This window comes from Papio anubis, chromosome 10, assembly GCF_008728515.1.
Source record: "Papio anubis isolate 15944 chromosome 10, Panubis1.0, whole genome shotgun sequence".
Lineage (NCBI taxonomy): Eukaryota > Metazoa > Chordata > Mammalia > Primates > Cercopithecidae > Papio > Papio anubis.
Window position 1 is genome coordinate 125,393,467 of NC_044985.1, and position 15,798 is coordinate 125,409,264.

The window sequence follows — 15,798 nt, forward strand, 5'->3', positions numbered from 1 at the left end:
AGCCAGACCCGCCTCAAAAGTATTTTGGCCGGGCGTAGTCACCGTAATCCCAGCACTTTGGGAGGCCGAAGGGCGGATCACGGTGCCCGGCATCGCACCATCCGCTAACACGGTGAAACCCCCGTTTCTACTAAAAATAAGAAAACACCAGCCAGCGTGCAGGGCGGGCGCCTGTAGTTCCAGCTACTCGGGAGGCTGAGGCAGGAGAATGGCGTGAACTCGGGAGGCGGAGCTTGCAGTGAGCCGAGATCGCGCCACTGCACTCCAGCCTGGGAGACACAGCCAGACTCCGTCTCAAAAAAAAAAGAGTTTTTTTTTCTTTTTTCTTTTTTTTGTTTTTGTTTTTGTTTTTTTTTTGAGGCGGAGTCTCGCTCTGCCGCCCAGGCTGGAGTGCAGTGGCCGGATCTCAGCTCACTGCAAGCTCCGCCTCCCGGGTTTACGCCATTCTCCTGCCTCAGCCTCCCGAGCAGCTGGGACTACAGGCGCCGCCACCTCGCCCGGCTAGTTTTCTGTCTTTTTTAGTAGAGACGGGGTTTCACCGTGTCAGCCAGGATGGTCTCGATCTCCTGACCTCGTGATCCGCCCGTCTCGGCCTCCCAAAGTGCTGGGATTACAGGCTTGAGCCACCGCGCCCGGCCTTTTTTTCTTTTTTCTTGAGATGGAGTCTCTCTCTGTCACCCAATCTGGAGTGCAGTGGGGCGATCTCGGCTCACTGCAAGCTCCGCCTCCCGAGTTCACGCCATTCTCCTGCCTCAGCCTCCCGAGTAGCTGGAACTACAGGCGCCCGCCACCACGCCTGGCTGATGTTTTGTATTTTTAGTAGAGACGGGGTTTCACCGTGTTAGCCCGGATGGCCTTGATCTCCTGAACTTGTGATCCACCCGACTCGGCCTCCCAAAGTGCTGGGATTACAGGCATGAGCCACCGCGCCCGGTCTTCGGAAGAGTTTAATGTCACAATAAGAATCATCTAAAAGTTACCTTTAAGGATGGGCGCAGTGACTCAACGGCTATAATACCAGCACTTTGGGAGGCTGAGACGGGCAGATCACCTGAGGTCAAGAGTTCGAGACCAGTTTGGCCAACATGGTGAAACCCCGGGTTTAATAAAGTACAAAAATTAATGAGGCATAGTGGTAGGCACCTATAATCCCAGCTACTCTGGAGGCTGAGGCAGGAGAATTGCTTGAACCTGGGAGGTGGAGGTTGCAGTGAGCCGAGATGGCACATTGCACTCCAGCCTGAGCGACAAGAGTGAAACTTCATCTCAAAAATAAATAAATAAAACCTTTACACTTTCAATTATCTTCCATTCCATTTCAAAAGCCACACGAGAATATTGAAAATGGTTGAATAATTGAGACATGATATGATCAGCATTTGAAAATAGGTTAATCTTACGGACTGTGACCTACTATTTTGTTTCTGAAAGCCTAGTAACCAAGCTTTCTGCAGTTACATTTGCACCTTTTGCATATGGTAACACATGCCTGTGTGCATTGCCTGGGTGGTAACACGTGCATGTGTGCATTGCCTGTGTACATACTGCACAAAAAGTTACTCAGTTGTGTTTGGTTGTATTTTGGTCTGACCATGGTCTTAACGATGTGGCATGTGTATATATAGTAAGGGATGTTCTCGAAGCGTGACTGCATCCCGTGATAGCACACGAGGAGGGACACTTAGTGAGTAGAGGGGGCTCAGCTGTGTCCCTGTGTGTGGAACCATGAGGGGAGGATGTGTTAGGGTGCCCATGGAGTAGTGGGTGATGCAACATAGCCACTTGACATCTAGTCCTGGCCCCTCAGTATTTCCTCATCCTGCTTGGGAGCCGCTTCTCCCTCAGACTTTCAGCCACTCCAGTGCTTTTGGAAGGCCCCAAGGCTCTTGGGCCACTCTCATTGGCAAAGGGCATCCTAGGCAGTGACCCTCAACCTTCTGTTACATGTATGAGTGGATTGGTGTGTGTCCTAACTCCCTGGTGATGATACATCTCTGACAGATGAGTGCACATTACTGTAGAACTTGGACTTGTTACTTACCTGTCAGTACTGTGGTTTAGGGTTCTGTTGGCTGAGTGGAATGGCTCACTCCCTCTCCTGCTGTATTTTACCCCTCAACAAAACTATGAATCTCCTGGTAACAGGATTCCAGGGAGACATGGACCACGTGTCATTAGGTTCTGCAAGATGGAGGTTTTCTTGGCCGGACATGGTGGCATGTACCTGTAATCCCAGCATGTTGGAAGGCCAAGATGGGTGGATCACTTGAGGCCAGGAGTTTGAGCTATGATGGCACCACTGCACTCCACCCTGGGCAACAGAGCAACACCCTGTCTCTAATAAAAATTAAAAATTGTAATTTATTTTAAAAACTTTTCTTTATTGTGGATATTTCATGTCGTAAGAGAAAAAATGGAATTGTAAGGGTTTGTAAACAGACAATCCTGGGTTGATTTGCAATGCTACTTTTACAAATCTTCGGTTCTACAAGGGAAAGTCTGGTAAATTGCCCATTTTCATAAAAGCTGTGATAGAAATGTGTGGATGCCCTAAGTTAGGCCAGGTGGCTTTGCAACTTCTAGTGGTAATTTGTAACTTTATATCCTTTTTTTCTTTTCTGAATTTTGATCCCCAGAGCATCTCGTTCCCCGAGGGATTGAGGACCCCTGCCTCCCCATCTTCAGCGAATACCTCCTTTTACTCACTCTCTCCCTCCACTCTGGTGCCCCCTGGCCTGCCAGAGTTTAAGGACAGCAGCAGCTCCCTCACAGAGCCCCAGGTTTCCTACATCAAGAGTCCAGCTGCAGAGAGGAGCAGTGGAGCAGTGGCTGGAGGCCCTGACACACCATCGGCCCAGCCCGTCGGGCCCCCCGCACTCCAGCCTGGTCCAGGTGTCGGGTTTTGTCATGTTGTGAGCAGCTGTGGTTCTGTCTGTGCTGGGGGGCAGAGTTTCGGTGCCTTAGACCTAGACACAGGGAGGGCTGGGAGGGAGCTCAGAGCTGCTTGTAAAAATGACAATGGTGGGGATGACTTTACCACAGGCTCATTTCCTTCCAGTGGGGAGCACCGGTGTGACCGGCAGTGCCGTGCGGGGGCCCCTGCTTTCACATTGACAAATGCCCAGCTGCAGGTGTCTGAGGAGTTCATAGACGATGACCCAGCAGACATCTCTTTCTTTGCTGGAGGCTCTGAGGCATTTTCTTTTCCTTATGGCTCTGTAGTTCCACAGGAACCTCAGGCCTCTGCCCAGCCTCTGGTGGCCCCTCCTTTGTGTGAGCTTCCAGGGTCTGCTCAGTCCAGCCCAGACAGGTACTCCACTGAGGCAGTAGACATGAACACAGAAGACGATTTTGCATTTGAGGAAGAAAGTGACTTCAGTGGGAGCGCACACCCCTCAGACACCTCGGAGCTGTTTGAGGTGAAGGCGCAGGCCAGCCGGATGCAGCGCCTGCTGGGTCCCTCTGAGACCAGCTCACTGAGGAACAGCCAGTCTGAAAACAGCTCCCTCAATAACATGCCGCTGCGTGGTGGGCTGTCTATGCACACATGCAGCTCAGCCAATCAATCTGAGGCCAGCTCCATGGTCAACTTCCCAGCCTACTCAGTCCGCTCCGAGTCCAGCTCGGCCTTCCAGTTCTCTGACATCATCGACCAGTTAGAGCAGCTCAGCTACCCGCCCACGACGGCCGAGGACTCCAGCAGCACAGGGTCAGACTCGTGGGACTCTGAAACCGAGGCCCCCCTAGACATAAGCCTTTTCTTCAGCAACCCTTTTGCACAGACAAGTGGAGAAAGAGTCCCTTTTGATTTACAGAACAATTTAAAGAATTTAACTCCAGGAGAGCAAATAGATAAAAACCCATCTTGACCACTCTGGGTTGCTTTACAAGGCAGCCCACTCACCCACACTATGTAGTTTAGAGCTCAGAATTGTTTGGTTTAAACATAGAAATGACTTTCATTTCATGGCTACGTATTCAATTTTTTTTTAATTTCCTGATTTATTATACTTCTTTGAATGTCAAAAAATTTGACCTCCAGCCAGTCCTCCTAGAGAGCCAATAAATTGGTCTTTATAGCTTAGTTTTTGGCATATGCTTTGATTCAAGTAAAAACTGGTGCTATACATTCTGAATGTTACACAGTTCTGTTAATGTTGATCTTCAATAGAATATGTGTGTTGCACTATTGATGCTGCTTTTCAAGATGAGCCCTGCTGCCTATAATTAACTAGGACACAGGTTTTGTCTCAATTGTCCAGCCACTGTGCTACTCAGAACCTTGAGTATGCCTCTACAGCCCTAACCCTGGGAAAGATGGACATAGGCCATGGCCTCCTGTGTGCTGTGATCAAACTCCTGGGACTCTGAGACCGTAAAGGCCCCTGTGGACATTAGCCTTTTCTTCAGCAGCCCTTTTGCACAGACAAGTGGAGAAAAAAGGGTCCCACTGGGAGTCTGGGGGGACAGTCATCCACTGCACTGGGGTTGGGAGTGAGGGGGTGCCTGGAACTATCCCAGTGCCAAAGGCACCATGTCATGTTTTTTTTAATTTTTTTTTTAAAGGTGTCAAAGGGCCACTGCCTCATTATTGACTTGAGACCCAGAAATAGTGCTATATGTAGATGGTGGTCTTGGAGAGGCATTGGTTTAAAATGGACTTATGTAAGTGTGAGCTGTTTTCTTTTCTTCGGCTTAATTGGGAATATAGAAGATATATGGTTGCAAAAAAAGCAGAACCAGACACACCATGGGCATCATTCTGTCCCAGGACAGTGGGAAGGGTCCCAAGGGCAGGTGGGCTGAGGTGGCCCTGCCCACCCATCCAGCGTACCTGTACACACACACCAGGTGCCATGGGCCCTGCTGCGTACCACATGCAGAGCTTCTCAGTCTTAACCACCATGAAAGTCAAGGCTGATGTTCGTGGCACAGAGTGGGTGGGTCCATCCAGGGACGTCATGGGGAAACCACTGCCATGCAGCTCAGCACCGACAAGCGCCGGGCTCAGGCCAGCCCTGGACGACACTGTTGAGTGTGTCAAGTCCACAGCTAGGGTTTGGGGTTTTTGTTGTCTTTGCTTTCTGATCTTACCTAGTAGTGCAATACCACATTTAACGTTTAATTCTCTTCCCAGAATGTCTTGTGGAAACTTCACATTTCATTCCTGTTCACATTGTGAGATCTCTCATCTCTGATGTTTTGCCTGGATGGATTTACTGTGATTGATTGCACAGGGACCACATGGCTCAGGTGTCTGAGCCATCGAGGGCATCTTGTAAGGGCTGGTTTTCCTTTTCTCATCAGTGTTGGCTGGATGCCAGCAGGGGTTTTGTGGCTAACCACATCAGGCAGTTTCCTGTTTTTGTAGCTTTGTTATACCTAAACCGCAGTCTCATCATTTTGCTTATGCAGCTAGAACTTTCATTCTGTCTAGTTGTTATTCATGCACCTGCCATCTTAGTGCTTTAGGGGCCACTGGGCACAACTTTCTACATTGGCAAATACCTGCAACAATGTTGTGACAGACAGAAGCGCAGCAGTGAACCTGAGGTCAGGACAGGACTGTTTGGGAGGTTCTGCTTTTCTTACTGTCTCACCAAAGATAAACCTTGTGTTTGTGTGGTGGGGAGAAATGAGCATAGATTACATTTAAAACGTTTTCCTAAGCCTTCGTATTCATATGGCAGCTGATGGTTCCTCTCTCCTTCATCAGTGTTGCCTGACGACTGTCCTTGCTGATGCTGGGAACTAACAAAGTTGTCTTTTTGTTTTTAAGGGAACCCACCTGGCGTCCGGACGGCAGGTTAGGTTTGGGTGGTTTGGAGCTAGCACTGCTGTGGGGCAGGGGTGGCCGCTCCCTGGTGAAGCTAATGCTGCGGAAACTGGAATGTTCCTTCCTAAGGAGTGGGATCGTGCCCCCGCCCCCCCGGCAGAGGTATCTCATCACTCCCTCGTGTGCGAGATTCTGAATAAATTTTGTTCTCAGGCATCTTCTACTAGGCCTCCTATAGAATAGATCCTGTTGTTTTTGGTTTGTGTTAATGGAACCTCACTTTCTAGAGATAATTTTTTAGTTTTTTATTTAGGAAGTTTTCAAAAGATACAAAGCAGGAATATAAGGAACCCACATCACCTCCAATTCAGTGTTACCACACTTGACCATGCTTGCCCCAGCTGTGCCTTTCTTCTTTCTTTGGGTATTTTGTTGCTCTAAAGTATTTTATTATTACTTTTTTAGAGACAGGGTCTCACTCCTGTCACCCAGGCTGGAGTATGATGACGCAATCACATCCCACTGCAGCCTCTACCTCCTGGGCTCAAGCCATCCGCCCACCTCAGCCTCAGAGTAGCTGGGACTACAGGCACTCACCACTGCACCCAGCTCATTTTTAAAAAACTTTTGTGGAGGCAGATTCTCTCCATGTTGCCCAGGATGGTCTTGAACTCCTGGGCCCAAGCAGTCCTCCTGTCTCAGCCTCCCAAAGTGCTGGAATTGCAAGCATGAGCCTGGGTGCAAAAAAAAAAAAAAATCAAGGCTTTCTTCCGAGTTACTGCTCACAGCCCTCCTACCCCTTTCTCTTTCAAGTGGGTTGTAATGTCCACCCAGAGGGGTTTAGAAACGGAAGGGAAGGCAAGCGTGTAGGCACCATGGCTTTAGAACCGTAAGGAAGACATTTCCCAGTACAGATTCTGTCTTTCCACTTGTAACAGTTAGTGAGGCACTGACATTGCTTTTTTCCACCTTAACAAGACAGTTTACAGTGGTTAAATAGCAAAACACCCAGAGCAGTTCAGCCTGAGGCCATAGTGCCCTGCAGCAGCACTGGGCCCTGCTTTTCTTTCTGCTTTGTGCTGCGTGGCTCTTCTTCACGCCAGTGTTGGGTAATGCACAGCCTGAGAGGTGTGGCCTGATAAACCCTGAAATTGAAAAAAGTATGCAGATTTGACCCAACACTCCTGGAAGTGTCTGGATACAGCTCACTGAGAGTGTGGAGGTGAAAGTGCCTGCAAAATGTTGACAGTACTCTCTCAATCTATTGATCTCCTCAGTTACATCCAGAACCTTAAAGCTGCACAGTTGTCATGCTCCGCCTGCAGTCTCAGGCAGGGCGCATCAGGGGCTGCACTGGTAGCTCCCAGGAGGACTTACCCATGGGTCACCGTCATAGCCAGGTGTGTCCACTCAGAGGAGACACGATCCTGCAGCAATCCCCTCCAATGAGAGGCCACCAGCAGACAGTGCCTGTTGTACCCATGAAGTCCACCACTAATTATATACTCTGCTTTAGGTAGAATATTTATTTTTATTAGCTGTCAATCTGTTTTTGTATTTGTTTCCAAAAGTCCAGGTACTTTATGTAGGCCAATGGATAAATATTTCAAGTCTAACAGTAGCACAGTTATATGTTAATACAACTGACTACATGAAAAATATGTAACAGCATATGCTATGTAATTTTTCAAATCACTAGGTCTTGATATGTGCCTTTTTTATATTACCAAGAGATTCTCTAAATATGGAATTAGATTAGGATTCTCTGTTCCAGTTAACACACATTTTTAAATTAGTACTGATGATTGAGGGATGGACAATAGCACACCAAAAAGAGTTTAGTATGAAAAACTTAAACCTGTTGGTTAAGTCATTCCCATTATTGTCATTTTGCTGAGGGTGACTTGGTCCTTTTGAATTCCTTTGGTGTACGGGTATGTTCTGATTTTTCATGCAAACTCCTTGGCCATTCCACCGCTCTGAAGGGTAATTGTAGCACTTCACATGTGCTGTGGTTGTGATCACATGGAGACATGTATAGCATGTGTGTTCCTAGCTGGTGTGTGTTTATGTGACATTTGATGCCAATACATATGTCTTCAAGGTACGCTTGTTCCCTCCCAGCTCGTGGAATATCAAAAAAATTCATTGCTGGAAAAATTATTTCATAGACAAAAATGTTAATGTTCTCTTGGGGACTTAGAGTTGAAAATATTTATGTAGATTTGGTTCTAAAGTCCACAGAATCATATCTGCTGTGGTCTCCTTTTGGTGCTCATCTGGGGGCCACGTGTATGGAACATTCTGTCACAGGCGGCTGGAATGTGGGCAGATGCTGTTAGCCTCCCTCTCCGCTGGTGGTCCATGCCTGACGTGTCCCCTAGTTCAAGAAGGCACCATCTTTTGCATGAAAACAATTGCGTTCCGCTAGGAAATGAAGAAAAAATGAGCTGGAATTTCCTTATACATTTGAACTTGTTCCTTTTTTAGAGAGACATTTTTGTTGTCTGCTTTGTGGTACTTATAAAATTTGTTTTCCATTGAAATTGCCATTTATAAATTTGCAGATCTGTACTAATTTAGAATTTTTTAATTGTTCAATAAAATAAGGAAATATTTACTGTGAATTTTTAAATGGGCTTTTTAGCTTTCTTTCTCTCTACTTCTAGTTTTGATTTATATAAGTTAAAGATTATTTTACATATTAATCCCTGAAGCAGCTGTGTATTTTTTATAACAGTGTCACTGACATCTTCATAGGCTTCTGAGCAACAAACAGGCAGCAGGCACCATGACTCTTGTGCAGATTGTCTTATTTTAATATGGATGGTGATGTCTGTGGAAGGCCAGCGGGGAAAGGTGCCTTGCTTCTTCTCAGTCTTAGCTCTGTCAGTGCTTCCTGGCCTCACCTGGTGTGGCCTGCACAGCGGAGCTGGGTGTCGGGGAGGACGTGCCATGCAGGCCCCCACCACACCCCACGGGGCAGGTCTGGTGTCCTTGCGCTTTTACCGTTCACAGAACAGATGTTGTTGGCTTCTTAATTCTGAAAATGAGGTTATTATTGCCTGTTTTTTCCGCAGTCAGCCAAAACCCACCCTGTAAATTACAGGGGAGAACGTGAGCAAGAGACCTCTGCCCCAGAGTGCGGCAGCTCTGCGGGTTCTGGTCAAGGCTTTATTCCACTCTGAGCTTGAGCTTCCCTTTCGGCCAACACGAGTTTCTGCTGCCTCTGTGGAGTGTCCACGCCTCTCTAGCCCCACACGCGCCTGATGGGGCGGGGGCTTTGGACACTGCCTTCTGCTTTTGAGCCCTTTGAGGATAGGCTCCTCACTTACCCTTTTGGGACCTTAGAGCAGCACAGAGCTGCAGCCACTGATGTCAGGCGCCTCCGGGAAGGTGATGGTGCCTCCCCGGGGCTCTAAGGCACCTGCTGCCCAGTGGGCAGGGTGGCCAGTGAGCACCTGAGGCCAGGAAGGGAGGCACCTGGCGGTAAGCCCTTCCTGGAGCTTAGAATTGTACCTGCCACACCAGAGCAGAGGGGCTGTGGTGGCAGTTTTCAGAAGGCACTTTTCAGAACAAACTCATGGGTCTCCTCAGAGCCCACGGATGAATAGTTACTTCCCACTTAGAGGAGTGGGGAATGAATCCCAGGGGCCTCACTTAGCCCCTGACATTATGCTGGCCGTCCTCCCTAACCATCGCCCTCCTGGTCCTTGGGCCACCCCTGCCCAGCGCCCGCTGCCTAAGGATGAAGTGGGAGGCACCTGGGTGCATAAATCCTGATTTCAAGAAACTGCTCAAAAGCATTTCTGTATTAGGTCTATAAGTTGACTGATTTAGACGGTAAGAACCATGTGGCCCTTATGTTCTTAAAATATGTCAATTCAGATTATATTTCTTTCCTAATCCTAATAACCATCACCCTTTATTCAGTTTACTTTAATAGTTTGTTTTCAGGACCTTGCCTCCATTGTTCCAGTAAAAAGATTCATAAGCCAGAGCATGCTTCTCAAAGTTTTGGACACAATGTATTAGAACAAAAACATAGAGGCTCTGGAGCACCTTCACACATTCAAGAGGACACCGTACACCTGGCAGACAGCAGATCGGGACAAATGGCCCAAAGCATAACTTGCTGTTACAGGTTAGAACACCTGCTTTTCTTAGGAAAGAAAATGTCTCGTTTATTTAGAGCAAAACAGGAAAGAAATAAAGATTATTGGGAGCACTTTGTGTGTTGATACAGCTCTCTGAACCATGTGAGAGCAGCAGCGGTGGTTCCACTGTGTACTGCCTACCAAGCCGTGGCCCAGGGCTTTGTGTGTCAGCTCGTTAAAACCCCAAATGGCCCTTTGGAAAGCTATGCCACGCATCACATCTTCACATCCTGTCCTGTAGGCAGTGATGCCGGGTAGGGAGATGAACTAAATGCACAGTAAGAGATGAACCAATACCTGGACCCCTCGCCATTGACCATTTTTCTATCTCCCACTTGTATTCTTTGAGCCAGATTTTGTGTGAAAGCGACTCATGACATCCTCTTCCAATAGTGAAGCCAGAAATAATTTTGGGCTAACTCATCGGGTTCACGTTTACTTGGATCCCTTGGACAGTTCCACATTTTCCTTTTCTTCTGGAATTAACAATTCATTGATCGAGCCTCAGTTTCCTGTACCGCCTCTGAAGTTAACCTTCAACTTGACCTTGAATTTTGCCAACAAGAGCTGATTCTTCCTCCACTAATAGGCAAATATTTTCAAGAATCATTTGTTAGAGTTTTAAAGAGGAAAGTTGAAAAGAATGAAATAAAACTAACTTTACCTTTTTCTCTAAATGTGATATTTCTCTTTCATCACCTAGTTAGAAGAATAAAAACAGTGTCTTGAAGGAAAAAGTGAAGGTAAGCACAAAAGTTTAACACTGTGATTTTTAAATGACATTTCAGAAATCATGTGTTGAATATTGAGAAAATTCTGGAAGTAAAGAAACTGCCACAAAGAAAATCGCCTGCCAGACCGGGCGCAGTGGCTCCTGCCTGTAATCCCAGCACTTTGGGAGGCGAAGGACGGCAGATCACGAGGTCAGGAGTTCGAGACTGGCCTGGCCAACATAGTGAAACCCCGTCTCTACTAAAAATACAAAAAAAAAAAAAAAATTAGCTAGGCGTGGTGGCAGGCACCTGTAATCCCAGCTATTCAGGAGGCTGAGGCAGGAGAATCACTTGAACTCAGGAGACAGATTGGAGTGAGCTGAGGTCATGCCAGTGCACTCCAGCCTGGGTGACAGCTTGGGTAAAGTTAGTTTTATTTATTTTTCCGTCTCCAAAAAAAAAAAAAAAAAAATCATCTGCCAGAGATGCTCACTGCCGACAGTCTGAAATAACAGTTTTAAATTTTATGCCTTTTGGCCGGGAATCAGAACGCTTTGGGAGGCCAAGGTGGGAGGATCATTTTAGCCCAGGGAGGGAGTCAGGAGTTCAAGACCAGTCTGAGCAACATAGGAAGACCCCATCTCTACAAAAAAACTAAAATACTAGCTGGGCACAGTGATGTGTGCCTGTGATTCCAGCTACTTGGAAGGCTGAGGTGGGAGGATCGAGCCCTGGAGGTCAAGGCAAAGCTGCAGTGAGCCATGATTGTGCCACTGCACTCCAGCCTGGGCAACAGTGCAAGACCCTGTCTCAAAAAAAAAAAGGCTGGGCACAGTGGCTCTCACCTGTAGTTCCAGCACTTTGGGAGGCTGAGGTGGGCGGATCACTAGGTCAGGAGTTCAAGACCAGCCTGGCCAACATGGTGAAACCCCGTCTCTACTAAAAATACAAAAATTAGCTGGGTGTGGTGGTATGCACTTGTAATCCCAGCTACTCAGGAGGCTGAGGCAGGAGAATCACATGAACCCAGGAGATAGAGGCTGCAGTGAGCTGAGATTATGCCACTGCAACTCCAGTCCAGCCTGGGAGACAGAGCAAGACTCAGTCTCAAAAAAAGAAAAGAAAAAGCTGGGCATGGTGGCTCACACCTGTAATCCCAGCACTTGGGGAGGCTGAGGTGGGCCAATCACTTGAGGCCAGGAGTTTGAGACCACCATGACAAAAACTGTCTCTACGAAAAATATAATAACAATTAGCCAGGCACGGTGGCACATACCTGTAATCCCAGCTACTTGGGAGGCCAAGGCCTGAGAATCATTTGAATACAGGAAGCAGAGGTTGTAGTGAGCTGAGATTGCGCCACTGCACTCCAGCCTGGGCAACAGAGCAAGACTGTCTAAAGAAAAATAAGTAAATATGTATCTTTTGAAGATGATCAAACCTTGTTACTTGCTGGAGTGTGGTGGCCTGATCACGGCTCATTGCAGCCTTGACTTCCCAGGCTCAGGCATTTCTCCCACATCCACCTGCTGAGTAGCTGGGACCACAGGTGTGCGCACCACCACGCCTGGCTAAATTTTTGATAATTTTATTAATTTTTTTTGTTTTTGTAGAGATTGAGTTTCACCATGTTACCAAGGCTGGTCTCAAACTCCTGGACTCAAGTAATCCGCCCACTTCGGCTTCCCGAAGTGCTGAGATTACAGGCATGAGCCACCACGCCCGGCCAATCGGCAGCTTTGAGAATATTTCAGATGTTATTCTCTTCCCAAAGTGCAGTCTAGGCAATGAAGCCTGACAGTGAACAGCCAGTGGACAGTTTGTGATCCATCCCAGCAAAAGTGTAGAGCTCAGTAAAACCTAACTACTGTTTTTATCTCTCAATTTCAAGTCTCTTAATGTTGACAATTGAAGTCCTGTCTACAGGTAAAGAAGTCAGTCCTTCTTGAGGATATCGTGGGATAGCTGGGCCTCATCTTTGTGTGTAGTAGGTGTGTCCTCCTATGAGTTGTGTATGATATGAATTTTATAGAAGGGACTCCTGTAACTCAGAACAAGACTGATTTTTTTTTTTTTTTTTTGAGACGGAGTCTTGCTCTGTGCCCCAGGCTGGAGTGCAGTGGCGCCATCTCGGCTCACTGCAAAGCTCCGCCTGGTTCACGCCATTCTCCTGCCTCAGCCTCCCAAGTAGCTGGGACTACAGGCGCCCACCACCTCGCCCGGCTAATTTTCTTGTATTTTTAGTAGAGACGGGGTTTCACCGTGTTAGCCAGGATGGTCTCGATCTCCTGACCTCGTGATCCGCCCGTCTCGGCCTCCCAAAGTGCTGGGATTACAGGCTTGAGCCACCGCGCCCAGCCAACTGATTCTTACTGGCTGCTTTTTAGTAGAGGACCTTGGATTTAGAGTTTGTTTTTTACAGATACCTAAGATTAATTCTTTACCATGTCAGGTAAAACTACACATATTCTGTGGCACCTAAAACTTGATATTTAGCATTTTAAAACTTCTCTGCCTTTTTTTCTTTTTCTGAGACATAGTCTCACTCTGTTTCCCAGGCTGGAGTGCAGTGGTACGATCTTGGCTCACTGCACCCTCCACCTCCCGAGTTCAAGCGATTCTCCCACCTCAGCCTCCAGAGTAGCTGGAATTGCAGGCATGCACCACCACACCCGGCTAATTTTTGTATTTTTAGTAGAGAGGGAGTTTCACCATGCTGGCCAGGCTTCTCTCGAACTCCTGACCTCACGTAATTCACCTGCCTCAGCCTCCGAAAGTGCTGGGATTACAGGCGTGAGCCACCCCGCCCAGCCGACATCTGATTTTAACCCTGCATTCTGATGTGCATTGTCAGGGTCAAAAAGATTTTCTAAGACGGAGGAGCACTATGGCCAAGTGTCCTTTTATGATATCCACAGAATTCAAAATAGAAGAGCCTGAAAGACACTAACTTTATCCTATCATATGTGACTGTGGAAAGCACCCTTCACAGCCGTGGTCCCACACTTGTCTTCTTACTGTGGAGTACGTCTGTGTTGGTGACTTCAGCTAAACGTGTTCCCCAGGGATAAATGCAACAGCCCATACAAAATCAGGCATGAGGACACAGTCCAACAACTTCGTGTGTAAATGAAGTTACACATTCATCGTCAGTTGCTTGTTAAAAAAAAAAAAAAAAGTCTCCCCACAGATTTATTGACTTTATCATGTAGGATCTGTATCTGTGTTTGTGTAATTTGAAGTAGGCTTGATTTATAAGGTTTGCTATAGCTAACATTTAAAGAAATGTTTAAACTAGGCACAGTGGTGCACGCCTGTAGTCCTAGCTACACAGAAGGCTAAGGCAAGAGGACTGTTTGAGGCCAGGAGTTCAAGTTCAGTTTGGACTTCATAAGATCCCATCCATTTAAACAAAAGAGAAAGGAAAAGGGTCTGGGCACAGTGGCTCACATCTGTAATCCCAGCACTTTGGGAGGCCAAGGCAAGTGGATCACCTGAAGTCAGGAGTTCGAGACCAGCCTAGCCAACATGGTGAAATCCCATCTCTACTAAAAATACAAAAATTAGCTGGGCATGGTGGCGGGCGCCTGTAGTCCCAGCTACTCGGAAGGCTGAGGCACGAGAATCGCTTGAACCCAGGAGGCAGAGGTTGCAGTGAGCCAAGATTGCACCACTGCACTCCAGCCTGGGCAACAGAGTGAGAGACTAGGTCTCAAAAAATTTAAAAAAAAAAAAAAATGTTTAATGGTAGTTTGTGGTACTTTTTAATGTATTTACTAAATTATGAGTTGACCATTTTTTGTTAAATAGAAAGTATTTATAATAGGGCAGGAGCAGTGGCTCCCACCTGTAATCCCAGCACTTTGGGAGGCCAAGGCGGACAGATCACTTGAGGTCAGGAGTTCAAGACCAGCCTGGCCAACATGGCGAAACCCCATCTCTACTAAAAATACAAAAATTAGCCAGGCATGGTGGTGTGTACCTGTAGTCCCAGCTACTCAGGAGGCTGAGGCACAAGAATGACTTGAACCCAGGAGGCAGAGGTTGCAGTGAGCTGAGATTGTGCCACTACACTCCAACCTGGGCAACAGAGACTTTGTCTCAAAAAAATGTATTTATGGCCTTGTGCGGTGGCTCATGCCTGGAATCCCAGCACTTTGGGAGGCCGAGACGGGCGAATCACGAGGTCAGGAGATCGAGACCATCCTGGCTAACACGGTGAAACCCCATCTCTACTAAAAATACAAAAATTATCTGGGCGTGGTGGCGGGCACCTGTAGTCCCACCTACTCGGGAGGCTGAGGCAAGAGAATGGCGTGAACCCAGGAGGTGGAGCTTGCAGTGAGCAGAGATCGCGCCAGTGCACTCAAGCCTGGGCGACAGAGCAAGACTCTGTCTCAAAAAAGTATTCATAATATTATCAAATGATGACTTTTAACCTCCATAGAACCAAAAATAGTTTATTCCAAATGAGCAGTCTGTCCTAAAGGGGAGTGTCCTTCCTTTATGAGGTATTTATTGAGGAGTTGTTTACTGGGAGTGGCATTTTCCTTTTTTTTTTTTTTTGAAACGGAGTCTTCCTCTGTTGCCCAGGCTGGAGTGCAGTGGCGCGATCTCGGCTCACTGCAGCCTCCACCTCCCAGGTTCAAGCGATTCTCCTGCCTCAACCTCCCGAGTAGGTGGTATTACAGGCACGTGCCACCACACCTGGCTAATTTTTGTGTTTTCAGTAGAGACAGGGTTTCACCATCTTGACCAGGCTGGTCTCAAACTCCTGACCCCGTGATCCACCCACCTCAGCCTCCCAAAGTGCTGGGATTACAGCCATCAGCCACCACGCCCGGCCGGGAGTGGCCCTTTCTAATTTACAGCCCTGTTAACCCACATTGGCCATGGCCTGTTTGCAACCCCAACAGCATCATAGCAGCACACGTTATGATGTGTCTCGTGATTATGCCATTTCCTCAAGTTTTACCTCCTGCAACTTAAAGGCAGGTTTTGCAGCAACTTTTTGGTAAACTGTCAACTAGTAACTTGCTGTTGGACTGTACTCCAAGTGAGGTGCTATGAGGAACCCTGGAAGGACCCAAGGGCAGAGTAGTGAAGGCCGACTTGAACTTCCAGAAGCAATGAGTGGAAAACATCTTCCTGC

At 47.4% G+C, this 15,798-nt stretch overlaps 1 protein-coding gene across 6 annotated transcripts in view; it reads left to right on the top strand.

Annotated features, from left to right (window-relative positions):
* Positions 1–15,798, top strand: part of FARP2 (FERM, ARH/RhoGEF and pleckstrin domain protein 2) — a 141,822-nt gene that overhangs the window by 86,786 nt on the left and 39,238 nt on the right. For all 6 annotated transcript variants that reach the window (XM_031651900.1, XM_031651902.1, XM_031651904.1 and 3 more), the window contains one exon: positions 2,637–2,892. In XM_031651900.1, coding sequence (XP_031507760.1) covers positions 2,637–2,892 — 256 coding nt within the window. The remainder of the gene's footprint in view (positions 1–2,636; positions 2,893–15,798) is intronic.